The sequence below is a fragment of the Trypanosoma melophagium genome, assembly GCF_022059095.1.
Source record: "Trypanosoma melophagium isolate St. Kilda chromosome Unknown ctg34segment0, whole genome shotgun sequence".
NCBI classification, from domain to species: Eukaryota; Euglenozoa; class Kinetoplastea; order Trypanosomatida; family Trypanosomatidae; genus Trypanosoma; species Trypanosoma melophagium.
This window is the reverse complement of record NW_027125171.1, coordinates 327,513-341,442: the sequence shown is the minus strand read 5'-3', so window position 1 is coordinate 341,442 and position 13,930 is coordinate 327,513. Positions and strand designations below refer to the sequence as shown.

Sequence of the window (13,930 nt, the reverse complement as noted above, 5' to 3'; positions counted from 1 at the left end):
AACGTCATGGTGTGTGAATGCCCGGCTAAGGTGAGAAGAGTTAAAAAGAAAATGCAGCTGAGAAAAGAAAAAAGGTAAGAGAAAGCAAAGGAGAGAAGGAAGTAAGCACCAACGGCAGAGGTCACAAAGATCAAGAGATAAAGAGGCGGAGCGCAAGAGCAAAAAGAAAGCAAAGAAAATGAAGAATGAGGGGAATTTGGAGGCTCTCTGTTGATGAGCTCTAAACACGTGGAGTCCTTTGGCGTTTACTGTTGTTATATCAGCGGAACGGTTGATGAAGAAGAAGAAAGAAAAGGAAAGAAAGAAAGGAAAAATTAAAGAATTCTGAGAATTTAATGCATCGATTAAATTATGTCTGTGATGAAGTGTATTCTTGTAAAGAAAAAAAACATATTTTAATCCTCTTACACTCTGCTATTATTGCTCATGTTATTGTTTTTCTCTTACTATTTCTCATTGAATGAAATATTGAAAATATTGTTTATTCCTTATTCCTTATTCCTTCTTTTTCTTTCTTCTTATTCCTTTTTTGTTCTATTTATATATCTCTTTTTAGGTATACCCACCTATCTATCCATCCACAAACACACACAGACACATATATAAATAAATAAATATATATTTATATATTTATATTTATATTACATCCATACTTGCCAATGCCACTAGTGATGCCTCCTGTCCCTGAACCATCACCGCGGCTCCAGAACCGTCTCGATGATGAACTCCTCGCACGACTCATGCGATTATACCGCGCGCTTTGTGTGCGCCACGATGAACTCGGACAAGAAATTGCTCTAAACGACATTCTCGCACTGTTGATACGCAGCCACCAACACGATCTCGCCGAGAGCGTCATCGCTACGTGTGAGATCAGTCTACCACACCGGTCGAATAATCAGGCAGCACGTTACTTCTACTACGTTGGCCTCACACGGGCACTGCGGTTAGAGTACGTGGATGCGAATCAATGTCTGCAACAGGCACTTCGCAAAGCTCCAGAACGTGCATTTGGATTTCGTGTTGCGGCAACAAAGCTGTCACTTGTAATTCAACTTTTATTGGGTGAAATTCCACCCCGTTCAGAGTTTTTACAGAAGGATATGAGAGAATCTCTTTCACCTTATTTACAACTTGCTTCTTGCGTGCGGTTTGGACAATTGGGTCGATTTATGTCTATCTTACAACAACATAAAAGTATATTTGAGCATGATCGTACTTATTCCCTCATATTACGAGTGAGACAGCATGTTATTAAGACTGGACTACGACGAATTTGTCAGGCATATAGCCGTATTAGCATTCCAGACGTTTGTTTTAAGTTATCTATGGAAAATCCTGCTGATGCGGAGTATATTATAGCAAAGGCAATACGTGATGGTGTTATTGATGCTGTAATTGATCATGAAAAGCGGCATCTTATAAGCAGTGAAACTGTAGATGTGTACTCTACCAGTGAACCACTTTTGGCATTACAGCGTCGTATTCAATTTCTTAATGTTACTCACGATGAAGCGAAACGTTCGATGCGGTACTATGCTGTTGACCCTGATGCTGAAGAAGAACGTCGTAAAGTGGACAGAGAGGAAATGGACAGTCTGATACGTGCTGCTGAGGACGAAGATAATAGTGGTGGTGACTTTGATGATGTTATCTAGTAGAGTTAGTACCTTTTTTTATTTTACTGTGTACGAACACCCCACCTTCATACTCACATGTATAATGCACAAAAATACAGAATGTCTTTGATGGCACTTGGGTGGAAAGGCTCAGGATATCTGCCATATGGTTGCGAATATAAAGTGCAAATGTTAGGAACTTTTCTAGGATGGAGGAAAAGAGAAAAAAAAAAAGAAAGGAAGAAGAATATTATCAAGCAAAAATAAAAAAAGAAGAAAAAAAGAAGGATACGACTACAAGAAATACAAAACATATATACATATATATATATATATATATGGTTGCGTATGTTAGTAGAGCTTTCTTCGAGCGTGATATCCATATGATCTCTCAATGCATCTCTTAAAAGAAAGAAAGATAGAAAAAGTGGTGGTTTTTTTTCTTCCTTCATGAGTCCTGGCTAATGTAATAATTCTATGTTATGTGTATATTATTTTCTTTCTTAGATAGATCCATCTATTCTTTTGTTTTTTTCATCTTAATATTTATCTGTGAAGTATTTTCTTAGATAAGATGACAGACACCATGAATGAAACCGAACAAGAAGTAGAGGAGAAAAAGAACCTACTGCAAGATGATGTAGATGAACGGGAAGAAGAAATGCAGGAGAGTACCGATATGTTTCCTCATTTTCCAGGTATCTCTCATAACCTTTCATCAACATCTGCTGCTGTGGCTCCTGTAATTCCTGTTCAAAATGATGAAATGAATACTTCTGACACTTCCCGTCGTGTACGTTCACACACGACTGTACTACAAAGATGTTCTCTGCTGTCTGAAACATTTTTCTCACCTCTATCGTCCCTCAGTGCTGAACCCGCTCCTCGACGTGGAAGTATTCGCACCAGGGGTGTTGTATCAGAACCTTTGGATCGTGCTGTACTTATGGTGAAAACCTATCCTCTTATGCAAGTGGGAGGAACCGCATTTGAAAATCAAATACATCGTCGCAGTACATTAGAGGGTGCGGATTCAACTTCGGCGGCTCGTTCTATTACCTCACTTTCAATTAGGGAAGGAGAAGAAGTGGGAGGAGAAACTCCTACAGATTTGGCCGGGGCTATAGAACTTGTACGTCGAACGGAATCTGTGGTACAACACGCTGCACGACTTAAACGAGGTTGTATGTGGGAAGTTATCATTTCAAATTTTCTCGCACATCAAGCATGGCAGGAATTATACCGTCTTCGTCGTCTTCGTGCGGTACTTGAGGAACTTCTATTACCTATATTATTAAGAAAGAGAGGAATAAAAGGTACGTTAAGTGCTACTTCAAAGAAGACACGAGTACATCCACCACTGTTACTACGTGAAGATGATGGACAAAAAGCACAAGGAAGTTTCCTTATTGAACATTCTCCTTTTTTTGCAGCTTTGCATAATCCAAAGTTTTGTGAAGCTCTTGCAGAAGTTGTTAATCGTTACCGTTTTTCAGCTGGAGAAGCAATTGTAAGTGCTGGAAGTCCATCACAAAATGCTTTGTATATTCTTTTTTCTGGTAAATGTGATGCTATTCTACCATCAAATGAAGCGGTAAAAGTAGTAACACGTTCTCGTGTTCAAACTGGTGGAATATTTGGTGGACTTTTTGGTGGAAAATCCGTCTTTGCAGGAACATATAGAGCTGTTTCACAATGTATTGTTTGGGTTATTGCTAGGGAAGATTTTGAGATTCTTTTTGGTCAATATGCGGATGAAAATATGAAAAATGTCTATTTGAGTGCCTTTAAAAAATATCAAATGGAACGTCTTCAACAATGTTATCCAATGCCACAATCTATGTCTCGTGTTCCTATATACCGTAATATTGATCGAACTATTGAAGAATATGTAAAAGATTTTGAACCATTAGTATTAACAAATGGAGATGTTCTTTTTAATCAAGGAGATCCACCTGGTGTGGTTTATTGCCTTCTTGAAGGATATGTTCGACGGGAACAACTTGGACCTGATATGACGTATGAAACTGGAACAGAACAAATTTTATCACCAAATAATGCAGATAATAATTTTGCCTTGAATACACGTTTTTTGCTTTTGGGAGAGGAACCTCACATTTTACCTGGTGCATTAAGATATAGATGTACAGTTGTTAGTCGTGCAGCTCTCTTTTATAAAATTGAGGGCGAAAGATTTGTTAATGCTTTGTTAGATGATGCAGGTCTTTTTCTACAAGTACGAGAAAAGTTGATAACTCAGAGACGACTTTGGATGAAACTTGCACCAGAAGCGTTGACTACTGTTCCTATATTAGCGGGATTACCTTTTTCTAATCTTAATACTATTGCACATGCTGCTGAGCCCCGAGTAGTGGAACGTTGTGTATCTATATGTGAACCAGCACAGAATATACGAGAAATTTATATTCTTACAGTTGGAGATGTACGAGATCCACGACACTTTAATCGTGTTCCAACACAGCCTGTTGTTTTACCACCTCCAGAGAGTGACGATTCACAAGAAAAACTAGTTAACAAGGGAAAGAAGGAAAAAGTATTGAAGTCTCGTCCTGTACCTCGTGGAAAAGATGGTAAAGATATGAATGCTACTAATACAGCTGGTCAATTAACGAGTAGTCGACCACAAAATGTTGTGGCTGCTACAGAAGCAGTAGCTGCATCACCAGTATTTAATTCTGCTCCAAATGCGTGGTCATTTTTTTGTTCTCTTGACAGCGATAATGAAAATAATATTACTTACCCAGATGAACATCAAGAATTATCACCTCCACTACCTCCAAATCCGGCAAAAAATTTCTTGTGTACTATTGGAGGAGGATGGGAAGGACTTTTATTGGAAAAATGGCCAAATGGATGGGAGACAACAACTACTGTTGAATTATGGGCATTACCTATGTTAACTATACGAACTGAATTCAATAGCACACCCAAATTAATTCAAAGTACAATTATTTATAATGCTCGTGATTTACAAATGCGAGAACTTGGTTTAACTGCACCTATTATAGCAAAATTACCACGCTTAAGTGTATATCTTCCACCTGAGAAGCGTCTAACAAAACACAGTTTAGTGGCTGAAAAAGGAGTCGTTCTTGAAAAAAGTGTAATTCGTCGCTCAAGAAAAACTCTTGAAAGTGGATTTTCACGTGATTTATCTACTGTAACTGGAAGTAAATATGGTCGTGCTACTGGAGATCTCTCCGGATCACGGTTAAGTACCTTAAGTGGGTTGTCTTTAGCGTCTCCAATGGAGAGAAAGAAAACCAGTGAAGTAAAGGCATTACGTCTTCTCTCACCATACACTACTCCTCGTTCAGTAAAAGCTCTTCCAAAGTATAATGATCCTCACATGACAAAAGAGGTTCATGTGCAAAAAATGACAAAAAAGGCTTCATTTATTGATAATACGAATACAGAATCGGTAGAGATTCGAAAACCGAAAGCAGGACCACCTCCGTTATTATTTTTGCGCAAATCGACGCCCAAAAAAGAAGAACCAGCAGTAATTACACCTGAATTATGTGCTATTTACGCTGGGAAAGAACCACAAAAAGGCATTATACGAAGACCACCTTCACCGCCACAGCACAAGAAAAAACAACTGCTCCCAATTTCACCATCACAGCGGCAGATAAGCACAAAGGAAGGAACTCAAATGAATGGAAATGTCAGTAGTGATCAACAACCACCATGGCCAAAGGCAGCAGGAATAAAGAAGCAATGGTTTCATGTAGTGCCTGACTTTGCTCCTCTTCCTGGAACCATCAATAATCAGAACTTTGTTTCAAATGCGCCAGGTCTTGTGCCAAATAGTGCGATGATGGTAAGAATAGAGAAGGGACGGGGTGATGTATTGACATCTCAAGCAGCTTACTTTGCCTCATTGGCAAAAATGCGTCGCAGTAAAGAGAATGACGCTGCCTCATCATTCTCACCAGTAGCAATAACAGCGGCAGCAGAAACAAAAACAACAGGAGGACGTGGAGAGATTGCGAAATCTGTTACTACGCCTACTCGCACAACTTCACCAAAAATGATGGGGCGTCCTGTTCCTGGTCGACATGTACGTTTGCTGTGAGGAACAAAAAGAAAAAGGAGGAAAGGATATCTGGAGAAAATACACAAGAAACAAATAAAAACAACGAAGAACAACAATAAGAAGGATAAGGCATAAAAGGGGAGGAAAAGAAACAGTAAAATTGTTATGTACTGTTTTCTTAACCTTAGTAGATATTACTACATTGACGCTGTTGCTATGAAAGCAGCTGGGGGATGAAGTGGGAAAGAGTCAACATGTAAATAGGCAATTTTAGATTTGTACAAAATAAAAGAAAAAGAGAAAAATTCTCTGAGTTATCATATTTTTTTACTTCTTTATTCTTTTTTTTTTTTACCTCATGTATCTCTTACTGTTTTTATTTGTGTTGCTATTGCTGTTGTATTATTTTGCCAGTGCAATTTCTGCCCTTACCCAACTTTGATTGTACATGCATTGTCTCATGATTATGGAAGGTATGGAAACAAAAAAAAGTATATATATATATATATATATATATATATATATACTCGGTTTGTGAGTTGGGAGGAAAATCGAGAAAAAAAATATATATAACAAGTGGTTTTTATTTGTTTTATCTTGGTAATCTTTTGCTTCTTTTTCACCTTCTTCACTTTCTGTAAATACATGATTTTCCTCTCCTTTCATTCTTGTTCTTCTTTTTCTTTTCATATCCCTTCCCTTCCCACCCCATTCCTTCTCCCCCACCCACGTTCTACGCGATCAACTTTCTCTTCAGAGGAGACGTGAGCAGGGGTGGGTATTCATGACCGAGAAGAACTGGGCCCTAGGAGAAAACGGAGCAAAGGTGGTGGAAGTATCACACGAGGCCACACGCGTCGCGAGTGCGGCGTCTAATCTTCTTTTGGAGCGGGAGGATCTGCTCTGGATTGCCGGCGATGCACCGCAGCATGTGACGCTGCAGATTGCACATCCACACCCCCCACTCCAGTACGTTGGTTGGCATGTTTGGCACGATTATCTCACAAATCCCAAAACCGTGGAAGTCGCCTCTGGTGAGTCCTGCGAGGATATGACGGCACAACTGGTTTGTCAGGCTGTACCAGGGGCCGGTACACAGATATGGAAACTGCCTAGTCCTATTCCTTCTAATCACAATTATGTTCGTATGAAAATTTTAGAGACATTTGGTTCAGGGCCTACTTATATGAACCATGTGGTGTTTTTTGCCAACGATCCTGGGGCACGATTTAGAGGTTTACGAGGTGGTGACTTCTCTGTAGCGAAGGCAAAAGAAGGATCAACAGGCCGAATGAGTGTATTACTTAAAGAACTTGATGAAGATATAAGAGCTCTTCATCCTATAAAGACAGTTACACCAAAAAAGAATATGCTTCTTTATGTTCCACAAGAACCTATGCTAGTGTATCCTAACGAGGAAGAAGAAGGAGGGGAAGAAGAAGAAATTCCCTCGCCACCACTACGTGTTCAGGGTCAACGACGAGGTAATAGTGGTTCATATGAAACTCCCCAATGTCCCCATCATAGATGTTCAGCTGAAAAATGTCCTGCTGTTAGAAATGGTTTACCAGTAGCTCAAACTGTAGAAGTACAAAAAAGTTTTAATGATCGCCTGTGTTTGTTAGAACAGGCTGTGGCTTCCCTTACACAAAGTTTAAATCATCAACGTGAAGATTTAACAATGATTAAGACAGCTTTACTTCAGCAAGCTTCTGATCGACGTCGAGAACTCGAGCATAAACTCACCACAGTACAGGTTTCAGCAGAACAAGAACGTCAACAACTAGAACGTAAGAAATCATCTCTAGTCCCTCGTCATCATGAGGTATCAGTGGACTTTCCTGAAGATGCTCTCCGGTCATTTGTTGAAGGTGTTGTAGCGCCATTACTTCAGAAGCATAAAAAACGGATGGAGTCGCATACGATGAAAAAACTTGATGATTTTTTGAAAGATATCGTTACTGAAATAACTCAGGCGGTAGATATTCGTGTTAGATCTCATCTACAACAGGCTTTTCCACAAGGTGATAGTTCCAATGCAAATATGCCGTATTACACATCTGAAAATCGGAGAGTAAATGCGGTATATACACCAATTTCTCAAACAAATAAAGTTCAACCTTCTGTCCATGGAGATTATCGTTCTACATCAGGAGCCGTTCCTCCTTACCCAACTTCATCTTACTCAGGGTTACCGGTGAGCAGCATATCTAGTCCATTTAAAGACACTAGTGGTGTACCAGTCTCAATCATCCGCGAAAATTTTGCGGAGTCTGACTCTAGGTATTTTGGACGCTCGGGTACAGGTACAAAATCTGAATAAAAGAGTTGAAAAGTTCGCTTCTTTCAACTATGTTTAATTCTTCAAGGTGTGAGTGGGTGTCAAACTTTTTTTTGTTTGGCATGTATGGTATTTGTCCTTTGTTTTTTTTTCTTTTTCTTGTACTTCATTTTTTTTTTCATTGTTAGTCTGGTAGAGCGTTATGGATTTGGACGGTTTCCATGGTATATGTCTATGTTGATATTACCTTTTCTTTGTTTTTGACGTTCTATTTTCTACTGATTATCATTTTTATTATATTTGAGAATTGAAAGTAATAAATACCCCTTTGTGTTCGTGTGCTCTTTAAGGGGTGCTGTATATATATATATATATATATATTTCTTCTTCTGAGTTGATGATTTACAATCTCTTCTTCTTGTCCTTTTTCTGCCCTTTTTTTACAATTGTTTTAATGCAAACTATTAGTGTAAAAGAGGTTTTAACAATCACCTTACGACATAAGTTAGAAAAAAAATTAGGGGGATTGTGTCGCTTCCTTGATATTATATTTTTAGTTTTTTTTTTTTTGGTCCATTATCTGCAGTGACCATGCAGTCAAGGCGAAATTCTATGATGGCACGTGTTTGCCGCAAGTACGCACGTGTTCCTGGTCAACATGGCGATGGTAATGCCCCTGCCTTTTATCCTATTGCCATAAACCCTGGTTGGTGGGGGCAGCCCTTTGGAAAGGTAAGGGACGCTAAGGGTCAGCTTCTCTTTGTTTACGGTATTATATTCCCTATTACTTTTTATTGGGTATTTGATGTGACGTTTGCCCAACGTACACGAGTAGCCAATGTTGGTAAGCGTCCTTTGTACTCCAATTTCTTTTTTAGACAGATGGATCTCGATGACCCAGATCACGCTATTAAGTATGAGATGCTGCAAAAAGAGATGGCAGAGAACAAGTTGGAAGTACGATGGGGAGGAACGAACTTCTTGGCAAGCTATTTGTGGGAACCTGGGGACCCAGAACCAGATATTCGCCGTCGTGCTGCACCTGAACATCATTAGGGCGAAAGAATATTGAAAGTGCTAAGAAGTGCATCTTTTTTGATATTTTTGCTTTTGTTTGTTTGTTTTTTTCTTGCGTCTGTAGTATGAAGTGTATTGCTTCTATTTCCATGAAGGAATTCTGGGGGTTTTCGTTTTTTTTTTTTGCTGGGGATCTAGTATGGTAGAATGGGGTGTAATGGAGAATGTCCTAGAAACTAAAAAGACTTTTCTGGGATTGGGTGTGCCTTCTTGCACGTATTTTCTTTTTTTATTATTATTTTTTCCCCCTCTCTTTCTCTGGTAGTGGATGAAGGATTAGTGCAGTGATTTTATCACGGTGTGGAGTGGGAAGCGAGACTCTTTTTTTTTTTTACCTTTTCTCTATTCTAGCTTTTGTTCTCCTTTTGGTGGGGTTTCTTATCATGATAGCGGAAAAGAAATAAAGAAAAAGAGGAAGAGTGAATTTTTGTGTTTTGTGTGGGAAGTGTAGACATGTATATATATGTTTCCCTTCTTTGCATAGTGTAATGCTTCTTGAAACGGATAGTAGTTTCATCAGTCATTCCTTTCTCTTGTTATTAAGACTTCGTATTTTGTTCTATTGTACGGAGAGAAAACAAAAGAAAAGGACTAGAAATAGTTTCAATGGTAAAATTTCTGTGTGGGGTAGTTTTGGAATTGATATTATGTTTTAACTATGTATATATCTTTTTAACGTTTCCCATGTTATTTTATCCATTTCTGTTTTTTTTTTCTTTTCTTCTTGTTATTGTTTTCTCTATCCAGTGTGTGCAGACAAGCAAAAGAGAACCCTAAGAAGAAGAGATAGAGGAGTTCTCTTTAAGATTGGGGTAAAATAAGCTTATTCCTATATTAATAGTTTCTGTGTTATATATATTGTATTTAGTTCCATTGAATGTCTCTTACGGTGTATGCTTTCTTTGCATTGCTAACCTGCGTCTACTGGTTGGCGTCTCTCTTCGTCCTTCTTCTGCGACTGAGCGATCCACAATTTCGCAATATGGCGCGATACGGTGGACGCTATACAACAGTATCATTATTACCATTAACAGTAGCGTCAACAACAGGGCAATCGACCACTAAGAATAATAACAATAATAATAATACCGTTAATCTAAAAAATAGATTTTCTTATTGCATGAATTGTATTGAAAAGACGTGGATATTGCAGTGGATTCGTACAAATATTGCGGTCGTTCTTGTTTTGTTAGAACGTTCATTTTTGTGCCAAGTACGGGTAAGTAGGAAGTATAGCTTTTGCGCTTTTTACATTACAGGTGCTATCTCTAGTTTAGTGCTCCTATCCCTTCAGTACTTTGAATTCTCTTTGAATAACATAACAAGTACATTTTGTTTTGAACAAGTTTTAAAAAATAATACATTATGGAAATATGATTCATTGCCATTAGTTGCTTTTCTTATTCATTGCACTGTACGGTTGTGGGAATGTTTATGTGTTCATCGATTTCGAACTGGAAAAGTTGACTCTGTAACACTCTTTGCCGCTCTTGCAGGATGTTCTTTTTACGTATTTGCTGCTAATTCCAGTAGTGTTGTTGTATTTCGTGCAGTACAAATAGCATCATTATCTTCTTATGATTGCAAAAGATTCAGGTTATCTAGTAGCGTACATTACATTACCTTTCCTGCAACGATTGTCGTAATATGTTTTATTCTTCATTTACTTCTTCAGGGACTACAGGTGTTTCACCATGGCATTTTGGCGAAATTACGTGGTGAATCCTCTACTTCAAACAGATCCCATGGTAAGAGTGTCATAACAAAGCATCAAAAAGTAATAAATGATAAAGATACCTTTAACCAAGAAAAATTAGGTACATCAGGTTCTAATTATCATTTTCCCTATACGTCTCTTTTTGTCTACGTGCTAGAGCCACACTATACCTGTGAGATTGTAATGTATCTTGTTAACGCTATTAGTATATGGAGTCTACTCTATCCCACTACATCTCTGTTATTAATGACAGGATGTGAAGAAGAAGGGAATTGTCATGTTTCGCAGAAGTTGTTATTTGTTTTTATTTCTATCCTGTTAAACTATGTGGCTCCACTGGGAGTACTGTTGTTCACACTATTCAATCTCGCTATCACCGCCTCTGACCACCGTTGTTTTTGGAATCATGTGAATGGGGAACGGGAGGAAAAGGAACAGATCCCTCGATGGGATTTATTCTATCGTCTTTGGTAAATAAACCTTTACATATATATATATATATATTCTAATGGTTCATCCTCAACCGTTTTTCTTTTTTCTTCTTGTTTTATTTTTATTTTATTTTTTTGCATGCTTTTCTGTTATCTCTCGTGGTACTACCACCCTCTATTTTTCTCTTCCCTTTCCTTTACTACCCCCACTCCCATCCTCCTACAAGCCGTGTGTTTGAACATTATATATATATATATATATAGTAGATAGATACGCACACATACTCACCCATAACTCTCTTTTTCTCTCTTTATCACTCTGTCTGTGGATGCGGGATGGGGATGGGGAGACGTTGGCGGGGCTGAGCCGGCGAATAGACCGCAGTCCGGCCAGTCACGCCGCCCCGCTCTTCCACGCCCACCGCGATGTCTTTTGCCGCCGCCCGGAAGTTCTCACGCGGCTGGTGGGCGGCATTGCGTGGGAAAAAGGCTGCGCCCTCCTCCACGCCGCCTACTGCACCCAGCCCATCCCACAAGACACCCACCGCGCCCTCCTCGCCCGCATGTTGCGGCACAATCAACACGCCCCCGCCCACACCGCCGTGGTGCCGTGGCAGATGGCCCTTCGCGTCTACACAGAAGCCGTTTTGGCGCACGGTGCCGCCCTCAACTCACGCCTCACACTCTCCGCTCTGCGGCTGTGTGCCCCACAACGGCAATGGACGGCCGCCATCATGTTGCTGAAATTTAGTCAAGCAAATGGGAAGTTAACACACCCCATGCTTGTCGCTGCGGCGGATTGTTGTGCCACACCACAGGCGTGGTCTAACGCTTTGGCGCTCCTTACATCACTACACAAACAATCCCCAGAAACGCTTCCTGATTGTATTCAGAGTTTGCGTCCTATTGAAGCAAATGGAGGTACTACTACTACTACTGCAGCAGCGACAGCAGCGTCCCATGCATTATTACCAGATACCGTTGGGAATCCAACACCACAGCAACGAAGCATCCTTTCGGTACTTAATAATGTAGTGTCAGCCGTACCGTGGCAGGTAGCCTTGTCAAATGAAATGTGTGTATCCTATCTTATGCATCTTGCAGGAAGTACTACATATACTGTAGCAGAAAAAACAAAGGCTCTTTTATACGCAATTAAACAAATTCCTTTGGAACCATTTATGCGGGTGGTAGTGATGCAAAATAAAGCATTTTCAACAGATTGGGATATGAAAACATTACCAGAAATAACACAAAATACGGATGAAAAGCAACTCAATACATCAGTTTTAAATTCTCCAATGGTACGTGAAACTTTGCGTTTACTAGAGAATGAATCTGAATCTTCAGTAGCATTTGTTGCATCTATTGTAGAAAAACTTCCTTCTGCTGAAGTTTCAGCATCTTTTCTTAGTGAAGCGGCTGCCATGTATTGTAAGAACGCTGATTCTGACGCTGTTGGTGCTACATTACGCCATCCAGTTGTTGTGGGTACTCTTATAAGAAAATGTTCAGAGGAAGGAGCGTGGCGTATCGCCTCATCTGTGTTACTTTCCATGTCTCCATGCACTCTGCCATGTGATGTGGCCAGCACACTTGTACTTCAGATGCGAGAGGCAAAACAGGCATCTCTTGTAGTTGAAGTAATTCAACGGTGTATAGTACCATCGCAAACCAGGTTAACACCAGAGGCAATTGAAGCGGCTTTAATATGTGTTCTACAACACAATCGTACCGTTACCATCACCATGCCCAGTCGTGTGCATTGGCTCTCAGCCCTTAGTTGGGCAACGCAATTACAGCAGGACGGGGCGCTGCGTCACAGTCCTAATAATACTGAATGTGAATCGTCTACATCTTTGCCTCCACGTATGTTGAGTCTTCTTCTACATATTTGCGTGAGTTCTGGTAGTCCACAGGGGGCGTTAAAGGCGATGGGGTATGCACGTAGTGTGGATAAGACAGAGTTAGCGTTCTCTGGGGAAATTGAAACACTGCTGCACTGTATGGCAAATGATCAATTAAATAACGCAGAGTTTGTGATAAAAAATTTTACAGTGCGGGAGGGTGAGAGTAAGGCAGTATATCTAAGGCGTCTACTACAGGCATTTCGAGAATTTGAAGAGTGTAAGTCTGAGAAGTTGAGATAGATTAGGAGTAGAACTAACTGATGGAAAGGAATATATATATATATATATATATATATATATTTCTACGGTTTGGTTTTCTTATGGAATCTCTATGTGTGTAACTTGTCTTGTGTGCCCATAACACCGAATAGCTGTGTTCTTGTCTCTTTTGTTTTCTTTGGAGAAATAATACTTTGTGAGTAAAATTGCTCAGCGTTGAGGACTCTAACATTTACGCTTTCACGATTAAGGGAAAAAATAATAAAGAAACGACAAAAGTTAAAAAAAGACATGTTTTTATCTTCCCTATTACCCTTTATAAGAGGGCGGAAGCAAAAAATTGTGACACTCCGCATGCGATTGCTATGCGTATGTGTATGTTGTATACATTGTTTTTATTGACTATACTCATCTTTTATTATCGTATTGTTTCGAAAAATCATGTCTATTTTTTCTTTTTTTTTTCTTTCTGCATCATTACTTGTGTAAAAAAAATCTTTTCTTTATATATACATGCATATAGCTTTTTCTGACGAGGAAGTATTGTTCCGTAACGATAAAAAAAAGAAATAAAAAGAAAATTAGATAATTTCTTCTTGCCAGCAGCAAAACCAAA

The 13,930-nt window shown here is 39.4% G+C and overlaps 6 protein-coding genes across 6 annotated transcripts; all 6 read left to right on the top strand.

The window, feature by feature from the left end:
- Positions 1–659: 659 nt before the first annotated feature.
- On the top strand, positions 660–1,658 carry LSM04_002994 (Proteasome component (PCI) domain; the record flags this gene model as incomplete). Its single annotated transcript, XM_067336896.1, has 1 exon — positions 660–1,658. The coding sequence occupies one exon, from the start codon at positions 660–662 to the stop codon at positions 1,656–1,658; it is 999 nt and encodes a 332-aa protein (XP_067188850.1).
- A 547-nt stretch (positions 1,659–2,205) lies between these two features.
- LSM04_007069 (Cyclic nucleotide-binding domain) lies at positions 2,206–5,718 on the top strand (the record flags this gene model as incomplete). The annotated part of the gene is made up of 1 exon (XM_067336895.1): positions 2,206–5,718. One exon carries the CDS (start codon positions 2,206–2,208, stop codon positions 5,716–5,718), a length of 3,513 nt encoding a protein of 1,170 aa, XP_067188914.1.
- A 745-nt stretch (positions 5,719–6,463) lies between these two features.
- Positions 6,464–8,002, top strand: LSM04_006550 (uncharacterized protein; the record flags this gene model as incomplete). The annotated part of the gene is made up of 1 exon (XM_067336894.1): positions 6,464–8,002. One exon carries the CDS (start codon positions 6,464–6,466, stop codon positions 8,000–8,002), a length of 1,539 nt encoding a protein of 512 aa, XP_067188902.1.
- A 549-nt stretch (positions 8,003–8,551) lies between these two features.
- Positions 8,552–9,016, top strand: LSM04_002215 (uncharacterized protein; the record flags this gene model as incomplete). The annotated part of the gene is made up of 1 exon (XM_067336893.1): positions 8,552–9,016. The coding sequence occupies one exon, from the start codon at positions 8,552–8,554 to the stop codon at positions 9,014–9,016; it is 465 nt and encodes a 154-aa protein (XP_067188839.1).
- An 898-nt stretch (positions 9,017–9,914) lies between these two features.
- LSM04_003727 (uncharacterized protein) lies at positions 9,915–11,228 on the top strand (the record flags this gene model as incomplete). The annotated part of the gene is made up of 1 exon (XM_067336892.1): positions 9,915–11,228. One exon carries the CDS (start codon positions 9,915–9,917, stop codon positions 11,226–11,228), a length of 1,314 nt encoding a protein of 437 aa, XP_067188858.1.
- Positions 11,229–11,514: 286 nt separating this feature from the next.
- Positions 11,515–13,335, top strand: LSM04_005710 (uncharacterized protein; the record flags this gene model as incomplete). Its single annotated transcript, XM_067336891.1, has 1 exon — positions 11,515–13,335. One exon carries the CDS (start codon positions 11,515–11,517, stop codon positions 13,333–13,335), a length of 1,821 nt encoding a protein of 606 aa, XP_067188888.1.
- Between the last annotated feature and the right edge of the window lie 595 nt (positions 13,336–13,930).